Source organism: Silurus meridionalis, chromosome 18 (genome assembly GCF_014805685.1).
Source record: "Silurus meridionalis isolate SWU-2019-XX chromosome 18, ASM1480568v1, whole genome shotgun sequence".
NCBI classification, from domain to species: domain Eukaryota; kingdom Metazoa; phylum Chordata; class Actinopteri; order Siluriformes; family Siluridae; genus Silurus; species Silurus meridionalis.
The window spans coordinates 23,099,519-23,114,039 of NC_060901.1; the positions used below are offsets into that span (position 1 = coordinate 23,099,519).

General features: G+C 40.2%; 1 protein-coding gene across 1 annotated transcript; it reads left to right on the forward strand.

Annotated features, from left to right (window-relative positions):
• LOC124400794 (GTP-binding protein REM 2-like) lies at positions 1–10,576 on the forward strand. Its single transcript, XM_046872555.1, has 5 exons — positions 1–125; positions 2,616–2,926; positions 3,616–3,689; positions 4,835–5,012; positions 9,717–10,576. The coding sequence occupies exons 2-5, from the start codon at positions 2,617–2,619 to the stop codon at positions 10,013–10,015; spliced, it is 861 nt and encodes a 286-aa protein (XP_046728511.1). The 5' UTR covers positions 1–125; position 2,616; the 3' UTR covers positions 10,016–10,576.
• The last annotated feature ends 3,945 nt before the right edge of the window (positions 10,577–14,521 follow it).

The following is a 14,521-nucleotide window of genomic DNA, read 5'->3' on the forward strand; positions in this document are numbered from 1 at the left end:
GGAGCGCGCACGATAATGGGGCGGGGGGTGCGCGCTTGAGCGGCTCCAAACTGAAGCGCAAGACTGAGAGAGAGGGAGCTGAGCGAGAGCATCTCTGATGGGTGTTTTGAAGGTCCTGGGTCGAGGTAAGTGAGTTTTTAAAAAAATGCAGCTCCTTCATTTGTCCTCCAAAAAAATAAACAGAAGAAAGTGTAATTGGGTGTTTGGGTTTTTTTGGGGGAGGGGATAAATGATAGAAAGATGAAGTTACTCCTTGATAGTGAAGATTATTGAGATGGTGAAGTTTTGGAAAGGAGGGTGAGTGAAGGATGGATAGGTTACAACTAGTCCTCTCTTTTACCATAGGTAATAGATAAAAGCCTGGTGGTCTCCAATCATGTTCCTTTTAGATCTTCTGCAATCTTCATAGTCCTCTAGTTCGGAATTATTTTCCCTGCATTGTTTTATTGAGCGTAAAAATATTCTTTCACATCCAAAGCTCATCTCTCTTTCTCGCTCTTGGACACTATGACCAATAGGAGAGCAAGAGAGAGAAAGAGAAAAAAGAGAGAGATGGAGAGGTTACAACATCCCCTGTCCTCTCTCTCTCTCCCTTAGGTAAAAGCCTGGTTGTTTCCAGTCATGTTCCTCTGAGCTCTCCTGAGATCTTTATAGTCATGTAATGCATTTACCTGGACATTTTCAAGCCAATAAATATGGTTTCTCATCCAGAGCTCATGCTCTTTCTTTCTCTTTCTATCGGACACTATCACCAATGAGATCTTGCAGTTTTACAGAAATCCAGCCGTATCAATAAATCTCTAAATAATGACCCAAGTGGCAAGAAAAAAAATCCTGGAGAGGACGTGAAACCAAAAAAGAAGTCAAAACTCATTCGAAATGATCGTCTCGTTCTACATACAGCAGTATGTAGGAAGGACGGAAAGTCCTGGGATGAGTACGGGACGCTGTTTACGATTACAGCAGCATTTCCTAGCTGCAGTCCAGCAGGTGAGATTACGCAGCGATTCGAGATGTGTGAGACGGTACAATTTCTCCACCTACAGAAGGTGAGTCACCTCGACGCTAAAGCTCGACACGATGGAAGGATGAGAAGAATCGTGGCAGGATTGCATGACGGAGGACGGAAAACGACCGAGATCGCAATCGAGGAATTTTCTGGACGTGATCTGCCCTTGTGTGTCAATCTTCAGTATAAAACCTGACAATCTGCTGAGGAGAGCTGCAGAGTGCCACGTCTACTCAACAAATTATTAAAATTATCTATTTAATAATAATAAAGAGACTTCATTGTTATTGTAGTGATACAATAAAATTTGTTGGGTGGCTACAGCAGCAATAAGGAAATTCCCTGATTACAGGAAAGAATAAACAAAAGATAAATACATATACAAAATATAAAATAAAACATTATATACAGTTAAATCTTGAGGGCAAAACAGTAGCAGTGCATATAGGTATTATCAGAAGTGGGAAAGTATTGCACATTTTATAATAATAATAACTTTAAAATAATTATATAATAGTAATTATTTGGAAAACTGACTTCCAATGGGCTTGAATGTGTTTAATCCTGGAGGCGGGGCTTTGGGTGGGAATCTTTCAAAGTCCAACCCACCTAATCATTATCATTAGAATAACCCAGAATATCCCGATTTGAGTCGAGTCTTATGGGGTCCCTAGTTGTGTAATCTTTGTCATTGGGGAGTCCCTAATGCCTTATGTGGGGGTCCCGGATCCCCCCTCAATTCGAGCACTGAGAATAACGATGAACAGGGGTGGAAATATGTGTTAGGTACAATAAATCTCTTTTGGATCTCTTTTAAGATTTCAAGATCAGGTGGGTAGGGCATTCAAATGATTCCCGCCCCCTGTTCACAAATCTCCACCTCTACAGGATCGAACAGCACAGTCAAATGGTCAAGACGTTTGGGTGTCTATGAAACGAAGGGAGGCGTCCAAACAGGGTACCGTAAACAGTCCAAATTGCTTACCTGTGACATGGAGTTATACAAGATTTGTGCACGAAACTCATCGTCCAGATTCGTCCTTCTGAACCGATAATAAATTTGCTTCATATTGAAAATATTCTGGTTTGACTGTTTTTTCTTCTTGTCTTAATGAGGTTTTCTTGAAGCAAAGCACCGTAAAATGATCCAGTTGTTCCAAGCTCTTGTTGGCGTTTCTTTTCTTTTTTCCTGAAACAGCCCGAGATGGGGGTGGACTGAAGGAAAATTGTTGGCATGTCAATAAAAAGAGGCTCATACAAACACAATCAGGCTGTCACAACCCACAAAAAGGCACAGAATATGTTCATGATTAAGCCGAGAATATTATTGGAATGACTTGAATTGGCACCCTAGGCCTCCTCATCTGACCTGCTGAATAAGCGCAAACCTCAGCAAAATCTAATGTACCACCTTCCCAGAAGAGTGGAGGGTATTATAAGAGCAAATGCGGACTCATTGTCCCTCTGGTGTCCATATAATGTATATCATCCACCTTTCTTTGCTGGTATTGATCTGATACTGATGCGGTGTACATGATTAGTGCTTCCTGTCGGGCTTTACCGTTCCCCCTGCAACCTTATTTTCTACTTTTTAATTTTTGAATAGCATGACTCTGTCCAGCGCCCCACCACTTCGTAGAGGAAGCACCCCAGTTCCGTTTAAATACCAGCTCCGTCGGGAAGAAGCCGTTAACGATGACTGCGACTGGACGCCCGAAATCGGAGTAACCGAAGCGGCATCGCCTCCACCGGTCAGCTTCGTTCCAGTGGAGGATGAAGCAGCGGGAGATGATGTCGAAGACAGACGCGGTGGCCCGTTCAGGATCGCCCTGCTGGGCCAGAACGGAGTGGGAAAAACGTCGCTCGCTATCGCCCTCACTGGGGAAATGGACAGAACTGCATCCGTGGACTCGGACGGTATGTATATATCTATCAACCAATAATGCACTGCGATCGATTTTACGTAATGTTTAACGCTCTTAATGGTGCTAATTGTAGATTTTCTAGATTTTTCATAGGGTCATCTTTCCTTCTGGTTGATATGAAAAATGAAACAATTTAACAATACCGATAGCTGGCTTGGATCGTGTTTGCCGTTAAAGATTAATCAGTCGATAATTTTTTTCATTTATAAAATAATATCGGATTCCAAAAAAATATATATAGGTAGAGTTATATACATATATACACACAGATACATGTATCTATATAATGATGATGGTGGTGCCATATTTCAAAGGAAACAATTGACCTCAAGCTTGAAAGTGATCTCGTTCCTCAAACACCCATCAACATATATGAGACAAGGAAGCATTGTCTATCTGCAAACAAGTTTATTTTCAAACAGATGCCTTTCCTATGGCCTCCCCAACCGTTCAGTAAACAGCATCAAGCACAACCATGATTGTTAACACAGTGGAGAGCAGAACAGCCTAGAAAAGATGTTAGTTTTTGATGTTTGTTTTTCTGTGCTCGGTGGGGGTCTTATTGCAGTTACATAAGCGCCTGGAGAGAGAAGCGAAAGAGAAAAAAAAACACCAGTCTCTCAGGAGCCGTTTCTCTCGGGTCACGACTTTTGTTTGTGCCTGTTTGTGTTCGTCTCACAGGCGAGGGCTACGTTCGCATTGTTACTGTGGACAACGAGGAGAGCACCATATTCATCTTTGATAACTGGAGACAGGTGAGATGAAATTCGATGACTACTTCAGAAAAGGCGTACATATATTTGTGCTCCATGTTCAGGAGATATTGTTCGGCAGTATGCAAGATATATATTTATCATATTGTCACTCGTACATTTGTAAAATTAATGTAGAGATACTGTAGAAGTTGTAGATATGTCAGAGCTTGCATTGCTTGGATTGTGTCTTTCATAATGTTTATTTCCACAGATGTCTTGATCGATGGCATGATGTTTCGCTTTGAAGGCCTGTAATGCTATTTTTCTCAGCAAGAAGGTTCAAAGCATTGAAGAAACCCGCTATGATTGGGCATTAGATAAAGCTGGTTAGATGAACTACTGTATATAGACAAAAGTTTGTGGATTTGTTTGTGATTTTTGAAAATCCCATTCCACATTTAGCCTCCATCCATTCTTCTGGGAAGATGTTCCACTAGATGGAGTGTTATAAAGATTTATGAGATTTTATTCAGCCACAAGGGTGTTTAGTAAAGTTAGGTACTGATGTAGGTGAGGAACTGAGGAGGCCTGAGGTGCAGTCAGAGTTCCAATTTATTCCAAAGAGTTGAGTTCCGAGCTCTATAGCAGAAGATCTTACACTCTATGCACAGGTTTAGGTCTAGTAATTCGAGTGAAATACTTGAACACTCAAACACTTTTTTGTGTATGTCTACCAGGGGCTCAGCTATATTTATATACTATACACCGATCAGGCATAACATTATGATTACCTGTCTAATATTGTGTCGGCCCCCCTTTAGCTGCTAAAACAGTCATGACCCGTCAAAGCATCAACAGCATCAACTTCTTAAACAATTTAAGCTACAGGAGCTCGTCTGTTGGATCGGACCACACGGGCCAACCTTCCCTGTCCACTGTACCCTTGACCCTGTCGCCGGTTTACCACTGTTCCTTCCTTGGACCACTTTTGATAGATACTGACCACTGCAGACCGGAAACATCCCACAAGATCTGCAGTTTTGGAGACGCTCTGACCCAGTCGTCTAGCTGATCACAATTTGTCACACTTGCACAAATCCTTACGCTCACCTATTTTTCCTGCTTCTAACACATCAACTTTGAGGACAAAATGTTCATGAATCCTATTGGTTAAGTTTGAGTAAAACCTATTGCTTCTATTGCAGGATCTGTCCACGCTGGTGTGTGAAGTATGTTTGTTGGTGTTTTCGGTGACAGACCGGCGCAGCTTCCACCGCACGGCTCAGCTCCGCCTTCTCCTCAGGGAAAACCAACCTCAGACTCCGATCATCCTCGTGGGCAACAAAAGCGACTTGGTCCGTTCACGAGAAGTCAGCACGGAGGGTACGTCCTTCTGACTCACTCCTTAAAGAGTGTTGTCTTGTCTCATGCTCTATTTGGATGAGGATTCAGAGGTTTTACATGATAATATGACATAATCCAGTAACTCCCTGTGACTCAGAAAGTTATTTTGTGCATGTTCCTTTATAGAGAGACCCTCCAGAAGTGCTCCTTTGCTGAAAACACATCAAGTAATGGTTGACTTTATAAGGCTCGACAATGACAGTGCATTTCACAACCAGGCCTTTAGTGATGTCCTACCTGAATCAATCCACCTCTTAATTAATACCTTCATTATGAAGAAACGGCTATAGACACCATCAGTTTAACAGAGAAACGAAGTAGAACAAAGCGCTGCATCACAGGAATCTCATAAAACGAGAATGAATGGCATTACTAAAGCAAGAAATCCATTGAACACAATTTAGCATGTCTCCTTTCACTGTAGCCACAGCTACACTGCCCACAAACATCACCTTTAGCAAAAGCATCGATATTTACCTCATAAAAAGTCCCTGTTTTTTCCATGCATTTTTCCTGGGGATCTAAAATGAAGGCAAATTGTGTGTTTTATTGTGTTTGTTCAAATTCAACAGGAAATCAAATATGAAAATATAACTGTTTAACGAAAAAAACAACCGGTCGGAACTGTTTCAGCCGACTTTTCCTCAGGATGTCCAGTATTTCTTCAAAGTCCTTCTTGTAAATGTCCTTGTCAGCGACCGAATCTCCTCTGTCGGCCATTGTGGAATAAAACAAAACAGCTATTAAATCCACATGAATAGATTTAAGCTTGTGCAGTTTGTTACGAATGCGGTTTGCAAGCTCTGACTAGTGTGCTCTCTGACCATCCAATCAAAGGACATGAAACTGCTGATGTTATTGTACACCTGCTAGATGGCTTCAGAGTGAAATCTAACTGGTTAATGCAACAGCGTCAAGCATCATGTATTTGAAGCTACAGGTGCCCACACTGCTGATACTGAAGGCTCAAGGTAGATCCCTTTGACCCCGGCAATACATGATGTGACGGCAGAAATCTGATTGGATAGAAATTCAACTTAATCAGACACAGAGAAAAGCAATGAAATGAAAACAGTAGACTATTGGGAATAATTGAATATATATACTTGGACAAAAATCTTTTCAAACGTAAGGTTTTGCTGGCTGTGACGGCCCACCAATTGTCCTAAAAGGACCTTAAAACCCTTTAGAAGATAAACGTTTCAAACTATTTCTTATAAATATTGTTTTTATTGTTTTTTTATTTTAAACTCTAATACTTCACTCAGGTTTCAATTGATTCAAAAGTACCCTAACCTTCATACTCTGTGGAAAACCCTTTTTCTTTGTCCAATTCTTTTTTAAACACCAAAACCACACCTAAATGAATGGTTTGAGGTTACAATAGAAATAGTTCCAGAAGAACTGGTTTCAGGAGATCTGGTCCAGAAGAACTTGTTCGAGAAAAATTGGTTCCAGGAGAATTGGTTCCAAGAGAACTGGTTCTAGGAGAACTGGTCCAGGAGAAATAGATATGGAAGGTCCAGGAGAAATAGTTCCAGAAGAACTGGTTTCAGGAGATCTGGTCCATAGGAACTAATCCAGGAGAACTGGTTTTAGGAGAACTGGTTTCCAAAGAACTGGTTCTAGGGGAACTGGTCCAGAAGAAATAGTTCCAGAAAAATTGGTTCCAGAAGAACCAGTTTCAAGAGAATTGGTTTTAAAAGAAGGCTTTCATCAAGTCGAGCAGTGTTATTGTCGTTTCGGCCCTGTACACTAGAGCACGCCGGGAGCTGAATGAAGCGATAGAAATGAACGAAAAACTCACAAGAACAAACACAGGATTTTCTTCAAACCCGTGTCAACCGCTTGAACGATTTTAAAATAAAGAAAAGTCAGCCGGCTTGGACCCTCGTTCTCAAATAAAAGTCTCTCCCACTTGCAATGCTTGGATCTGGAGTTTGACTGTAGCTCGGCCCTTGCGCATGTTACTATTGCTTCCTGTTTATTCCGGATGCCTGGAGGTCTGTTCGATAGCCCTCTCATTCGATTTCCCGCCCGTCGTCCAATCGATTTGTTTTCCGCTTATGCTTCTTAAAGTCTTTAAAGCCGGATCTTAGTTTTTCTCTCAGCCCTCTGTCTTGTTTTTGGCTTGGGGTGTGCGTTTGCGTGTATGTATTGCTGAATTGCTTGTGCATGTTCAAAATAGTGTGTGTGTGTGTGTGTGTGTGTGTGTGTGTGTGTCCCATGTATCCAGCTAGATGTTATCAAATTTGAATGAAAGCAGAGATGTGGTTTTCGTTCTCTTCACCTGTGTTTTTGTACCTTTTTACCTGAAGGGGAAAACAGATGTGCACATCTGGGCCTGTTTTGCAATCTGTGCTTGCTCGTCGTATTTATATGCCTTCGGGTCCACATTGTCGTCTAATGCATCATAATGGGGTTTTGTGTGTGTGTGTGTTTGTGTGTCTGTGTGTGTGTGTGTGTGTGTGTGTGTTTTCCTTATGTGAATCATTAGGCAAGAGGGACAGAGTGTGACTAATTTCAATAACGACATCATCAGCGTTCTCAGTTGCATCACGTAACTCCGCCTCAAGTTCGTCACCTGGCATTCGGGGGTTAATTGCATTCGGAGGTGTTAGAGGAAACCGGAATGTTCTCACTTCAAGCACGAGCTGTCTAGACTTCTCAAACCCCCCAACACCCTACCCAGCTTTGTACAGCTACCATTCTCTTTGTTAATAGCCTCCTTATGACATGCTGTACAAATATCTTGTGTGTGTGTGTGTGTGTGTGTGTGTGTGTGTGTGTGTGTGTGTGTGTGTGTGTGTGTGTGTGTGTGTGTGTGTGTGTGTGGCCAGGTAGAGATGCAGTTTTATAATGAGTTTTTTTCACCTGGAAAGGCCATTATCCAGCTCTTAGTGTGCAGTGGTTCCAAGGCAAGACACAGATTACTCACAAAGATAGACAGAACATGGGATTTAGGAAAGTCATCACGCTCCGAAATGATACTATGCAGACCTTTATGGACACCTGCTTATAAGACTTATATGAGCTCTTCAAACATCCCGTTTCAAACACCCCATTTAGTCCTATTACAGTAAGCCCAACTCTTCTGGGAAGATGTTCCACTAGATTTGTGGAGATTTCTGGCCACAAAGTGTGTTAAGTCAGTAAAAGAAGCCAGGTATTGATGTAGGTGAGGTGAGGAGGTCTGGTGTGCTGTTTCAAATCATCCTGAAGATGTTATAGCGGGAGATTTTCCACTCCAACCCCATGTAAAGCAGATCACAGAGGCATTGTCATGCAGGAACAGGGTCCTAGTTCAAGTGAAGGAAAATTCAAAACCGCAACCTAAAGACATCATATACAATTGTGTGCCTCTAACTTTTTGTTAAAAGTTACACGAAGGACCACAAGTTCGGTGTCCCGGTACTGTCCATATGGTGAAGCTATAAATGCAGCCAAAACTGGATAAGGACACTGGATTTACTGGTTTCAAGAGAACTGGTTTAAAAAGAACGGGTTTCAGGAGAACTGGTTCCAAGAGAACTGGTTTCAAAAGAACTGGTTTCAGGAGAACTGGTTCCGGGAGAACTGGTCCAGGGGAACTAATCCAGAGAACTGTTTTCCAAAGAAGTGGTTATAGGAGAACTGGTCCAGAAGAACTTGTTTCAGGAGAACTGGTCCCAGGAGAGCTGGTCCAGGACACATAGTTCCAAAAAAACTGGTTTCAGGAGAATTGGTTCCATTAGAACTGGTCCAGGGGAACTAATCCAGGAGAACTGGTTTTCAGAGAACTGGTTTCAGGAGAACGGGTTCAGGGAAACTAATCCAGAACTGGTTTTAAGAGAACTGATTTTAAGAGAACCGGTTTCCAAATAACTGGTTCTAGGAGAACTGGTCCAGGAGAAATAGTTCCAGAAGAATTTATTTCAGGAGAACTGGTCCCAGGAGAACTGGTCCCAGGGGAACTAAATCAGGAGAACTGGTTTAGGAAAACAGGTTTCAAATGACAAAATTACAAAAGTCGATCACGAAAACTAAAGCGCAAGCATATTTTTTATTAGTAAATAAATAAAGAAATGTTCTGCCAGACGGACAAGGATAAATTTATCTTGGGGTAGGAGATCTTTTCAGAAGCAGTGGCTTTATTTTTGGCACACACACCAGTGCTGGCATTCTAAAAAGCTGTGCAGTAATTTATTTATTTATTTATTTTTAAAATGCCAGCATTTCAGGAATTTTAGTCCCAGTTTCAGGTCTTAATGATATAATGATACCACAAATGTTCATATTTGAGAATAGAGGCATCCTTGGACTAATTGTCTTGGTTTTAAATTTTTTTTATTTTCAAGATGATTCGCAATAAATGATCCACTTCATGCCAGATTATGAGCATGTGTACTGTGATGATAGTATCAGCAGGCAGATGGACGCCTGAGCAATTTGTTAATCGCGACAGTATGTTCCAGATGACACAGAAGAGACAAGGCTGAAAAGAAAAGACAGGAGGAATATAGGAATGACTGTTTAAACCCCTATTTGTGGCCCGTGTGGTCCGATCCAACAGACGAGGCAGGTGGTCATAATGTTCTACCTGATCGGTCGCCATAAAGTTATTCCAGTATACATGAAATGAAAGACAGACATATATCCGTAAAGCTTGCTGTATATTTCACAGTGCTCTTTTTTGTCTCACAGAGGCTCGATCCAACGCTGCGCTTTACGAGTCTCCATACGTGGAACTGTCCGCATCTCTGGACCACGGCACCACAGAGCTTCTGGAGTTGGCCGTCCGGGCAGCACGAGGAGAAAGCCTGGCGTCTTTGGCGGCCGTCGGGGCAGAGGGAGCGACAGGGGGTCGGCGTGAGAGCTTGAGCACACGGGCAAAACGCTTCCTGTCCAATCTTGTACCGCGCTACCCGAAGGAAAAAGAGCGCGATGGCGGAAAGTTCTTCAGACAGAAATCTCGCTCCTGTCATGATCTGGGGGCTTTGTGAGTCGTAGATAGAGCGAAAGAGGGTGAAAAACTAACACGAGGGAAGATGATGAGGTGGTGAATCCAAGTACTGGAGAGAAAATAAACAAATGGAGAGATCATGGAGAGAAATATTAGATTTAATGAAATGGTGTATGAGTAGGAAGTAAAGAAAGAGAAAATATATTAAAAACTATAAAACCCTTAATAATAGTTAGGGTATAGGTTCAGCATTCGACTGTAGACCGTTGACTGAACACATGTAGTTTGCATGTTCCACTATGAAAAAAAAAAAAATACAAATTTGTTTCAGTCAAATAGTATAGGCAGTCCAGTCGCCATGAGTATTTGTGGTATCCTGCTATATTTGTGTATCTTGAACTAAATTGTTAAAGTCGAAGAACAAAAAAATCTCCAGTACGCTGGGAAAATCAGCTTTGTTGAACAAATGAACTTTTTTTTTCCTCACAGATTCACGTTTACCGACTGTGCTGTTGAACGTTCACTTCGATAAATCCGGAAATCGCGACCGTTCCATATTCCATTACTGAGAAGCGCATTAAAGAGTATTGAAAAATCTCAAGATAGATTTCTGTGCCTTTATTTAAATGTCAGCATCACTGTGGTTGGAAGGTGATTGGATAGTGTGTTCGATTTTTGGATCAGAAGATCATGGAAGGTCAAATCCAAGCACCACCATTATGTCGCTGCTGGGCCCTTGAACAAGGCCCCTAACCCTCAACTGTTGGGTTGGGAAAATTGTAAGGCGCTTTGTATGGCGATTTTAAAATAGCCCATTTAATAACAATGGGTTTCATCATTCATTAAACAGAGGCTATGAGTGTGTGTGTGTGTGTGTGTGTGTGTGTGTGTGTGTGTGTGTTTTGTGTATGAACCATGAAAAAAAAAATAACTAAAACCTTTTCCAATGGATTTACAAATCCTGCTTTTCATCACAAACGTATCCTGATTGCAAAGCATATTTGCTCATTTGCATATAGTGACGCCCACAAAATTCCATATAAGGTCGCATGCACTGACAGCTGTGAGCACAAAATGAGTGATCAAGGTAAAAGCTAAATTTTTGCCTTTGGAAAAGCAGATTTTCGACTATTCAATACTATGATTATTAATAACAGAAGATCTATGAATCATGTAGCAGATTTGGGTTTTTGGAAGAGGTTTTTTTCTTGAAACTGGTTCGTGGTGTACAAACAATTGGAGACCCATGCTCTGCAACGATAGGTCGTTGATGAACGATTCTGAGTCTTTAATGTGACTCCGAAGAACTAATCGTCTTAAAGAGTGATTCGTTCATTTGGTACTGGCGCATGAGCAAAGCATCGCAAATGACGTGACTCCCATTGTTGTTACAATTATTACAATTATTATGGGAGTCACATGACAAAAGATGGGAGTCAAAGCTACTCATTCTGTTCATCATCATTTGTCTTTTGTCATATTGTCATATTTTCATTATTGGAGCTCTATTTAAAGTTGGTGTATGTAGACGTGTTAGGGGATCTGTTTATTGGAAATGTAGAAATGTGGAAAAGGAACAAAATGAACCGAATCACTCAAAAAAAAAAGATTCATTTATTTTAATGAAAGAGATTCAAAGAACCAAGTCATTAAAATGATCCGAACTTCCCATCACTAATGCTCTGGATAAACCATGCAGTAATGCATAGGATTTGATTACGCATAATTGATAAGGGAATAACATATGCACGCTTTATTTTTTTCTGAATTTAGAGCACCAAATGTAGACGCTCTTACGACTTTATTTATGAAGAATCTGTTCTTTTCCTGTGGACCAATCAGGTCCATTCTGACAGTTTCTGTCAACAGTTATAATCATGTCATTATTTCAGTACAGGTTTTTTTTATCGTTCTGATTTTACAACACAATTATTCCTATTAATTTAGCATTATAATACCTCAGCCTCTGGATTTACATTAGTCACATGTACATGGGGGCTTGAACCCCCAACCTTCTGATCAGTAACCCAGAGCCTCAGGACTCCAGTGAACCCTGTAAAACTGAATGAAACACCATGGAGTAAATATTTGCCTTTCTACAGTATATATATTTTAAAAGGTAATGTCGATATCGATTTAGGCCCACCAAGGCCATGCGAGCCTGAAGAGACCGAGAAACACAGAGAGAGTGTGTCTCGCTTTACGTTCTTTAAATCGAAGGAGGCGGTGCGCTGTGTGATCGTTGCTTGGCGACAGTAGTCATAGAAACTGGGACGTTGTGACATAAAAAAAAAAACCTTTTACATTTCCTCTTTTTTGAGAGGTTTGAAAAAAATTGAAAAATCTGAAGGATGTGCTGACTGTGGAGAGACCCTGATTTCGAGTTGCCAAATATTTGGAAAATCCCTCATATTTTAATACTACTACAATTTTTATTAGCTTAATGAACACAGCCTATATGGTGAAAGCATTTTTGTCCAAAATATATTTTCAAAAATATTTTAAATATATGTTGTATGCTGTGATGCTCAATAATAATTGTTTTTTTTAATCGAAAATATATTTCATTTAAACCAAAAAATATATTTATTATAAATTCATATATTTTAGGTTAATGTAAATACATTTCCCACTTTACAGTTAAATGAGGATGGAGATCAAAGTATTTATAAAAATATAAATATTTATTTTATATATATATATATATATATATATATATATATATATATATATATATATATATATATATATTTTTTTTTTTTTTATATTAAAATATATTTTAGCAAAAAGATTTTATAGCCATTTTTTTGTATATTTTGAAATTCATTTTAAAAGTATTGGGACACCTGAGTTTTGCAGCTACAATTTTGTTTCCCTTGAACTGGGAGACTGTTTATATGCTTTGTATTGGCTGGAGATGAAGATCTTGAGTGGCCTGCTCTAGAGCTCTGACCTCAACACTACTGAACACCTTTGGAATACATTTCAAACCTCACCGCCCTTGTGGCTCAATGAGCACAAATCTCCACAAGTACAATCCAGAATGAGGAAGTGCGAGTATATAAGAGCAAATGGGACGTAAATGTGGAATGTGATGTTCATACCTTGCTCAAATGTCCACAATACATGGACTTTTGTCCAGATAAAAACGATATTTATAGTAAACCTCTAGGTGGTGACATAACCTCAGAATTCAGGGAACTTCAGAGTCTTCAGAATTTACTCATGTGCCAAAGAAAAGTTGTAAAAGAGGACTCGGCTGCCCTCTTGTGGAATTAATAACAATTTTTTCAATCTGATTGGTGGTTATTGTTTGATGGACCATAAAGGCATGCAAGAAATGAATAAAAATTTAAAAAAAAATTATCAAAAGAAAAAAAAAAAGTTAAACTTTATAAGTAGATGTAGAGAAGTGGACCAGTGTCAATGCTGCTTTGTCAGTAGGTTTTCTGCCACAAGAAAGTCTTCGATTATAAAGTTCAGGATGTTGTGTCTTAGAAAAATCAATATGTTTGGGATGGATCTTTTTATATACCGGAATATGCAGTATTGCAATGATAAACGTGGCTTATGAATGTGTTTATAAGTTGAGGAGGAGGATTCAAAAATGATTTAGGTCATTATTTAGCTAGCTAGGCTGTATAGCCATTATGTCGAATGTGAACAATGCAAAAGCAGAGTGGAACCCGAAAAAAGAGTCAGTTCCCTTTATTGTCAGTGAACGTCTTGGGTTATAATAAAAACGCCCAAAAAAGATTTGATTGTTGAGAACATTGAGAAGAACTCAAGGGTCATGCAGTGAACCCTGATTTCAACCCTACTGAACATTGAGAAAATTGACAAGAAGAACTTGCCTGTCCTGCACTGAGTTGGGATTTTAACCCTACTGTATATTGAGAGCATTGGCATGAAGAACTCGAATGTCTTGCACCAAGCCCCAAAAGTGACGCTGATGAACGGAGGGAACATTGAGAAGAACTCGAGTGTCTGGCACAAAGCCCTAATTTCAACCCTACTGAACATTAAATATGAATGTGGTGGTCAGATATCGACCAAATTTAGACCATATGGTGTAGGTGAACTTCTTGGGTTACATTGAAAATACAAAAATACAACATCTGATCTGAATGTTGAAAACATTGAGAAGAACTCAAGCGTCCCACACCGGGCCCTGACTTCAACCCTACTGACCAGTGAACACACTGTTATTTGCACTACCATGCACTTAATGAACATTACTGATCTGTCATATTGTGTCCTATTATTGTGTCCACTTAATGGACAAAACTATTGGGTCACCTGACCTTTCCTATTATATATATATGGTTCTTCTCCAAACTGTTACCACAAAGCCGGAGGTACGCAATTCTACAGGACGTCTTCAGATGTGGTATAGTAAAATGTTGCGTTTACTTGAACTTGACAACCCAAAATCTGTTCCAGCATGGCATTGCCCCTGTGCACAGACCCAGCTCCAGGAAGATATGGTTTACATGGATTGGTGAGGAAGATCTTGAGTGGCCTGCTATAGAGCTCTGATTTCCAC

Bases quoted from the DNA above. Each gene is read 5' to 3' on its own strand.
- LOC124400794 (XM_046872555.1), top strand. From the start codon at position 2,617: ATGACTCTGTCCAGCGCCCCACCACTTCGTAGAGGAAGCACCCCAGTT. The intron at 3,690-4,834 runs GTGAGATGAAAT...CTTCTATTGCAG, and splicing joins TCTTTGATAACTGGAGACAG to GATCTGTCCACGCTGGTGTG. The intron at 5,013-9,716 runs GTACGTCCTTCT...TTTGTCTCACAG, and splicing joins ACGAGAAGTCAGCACGGAGG to AGGCTCGATCCAACGCTGCG.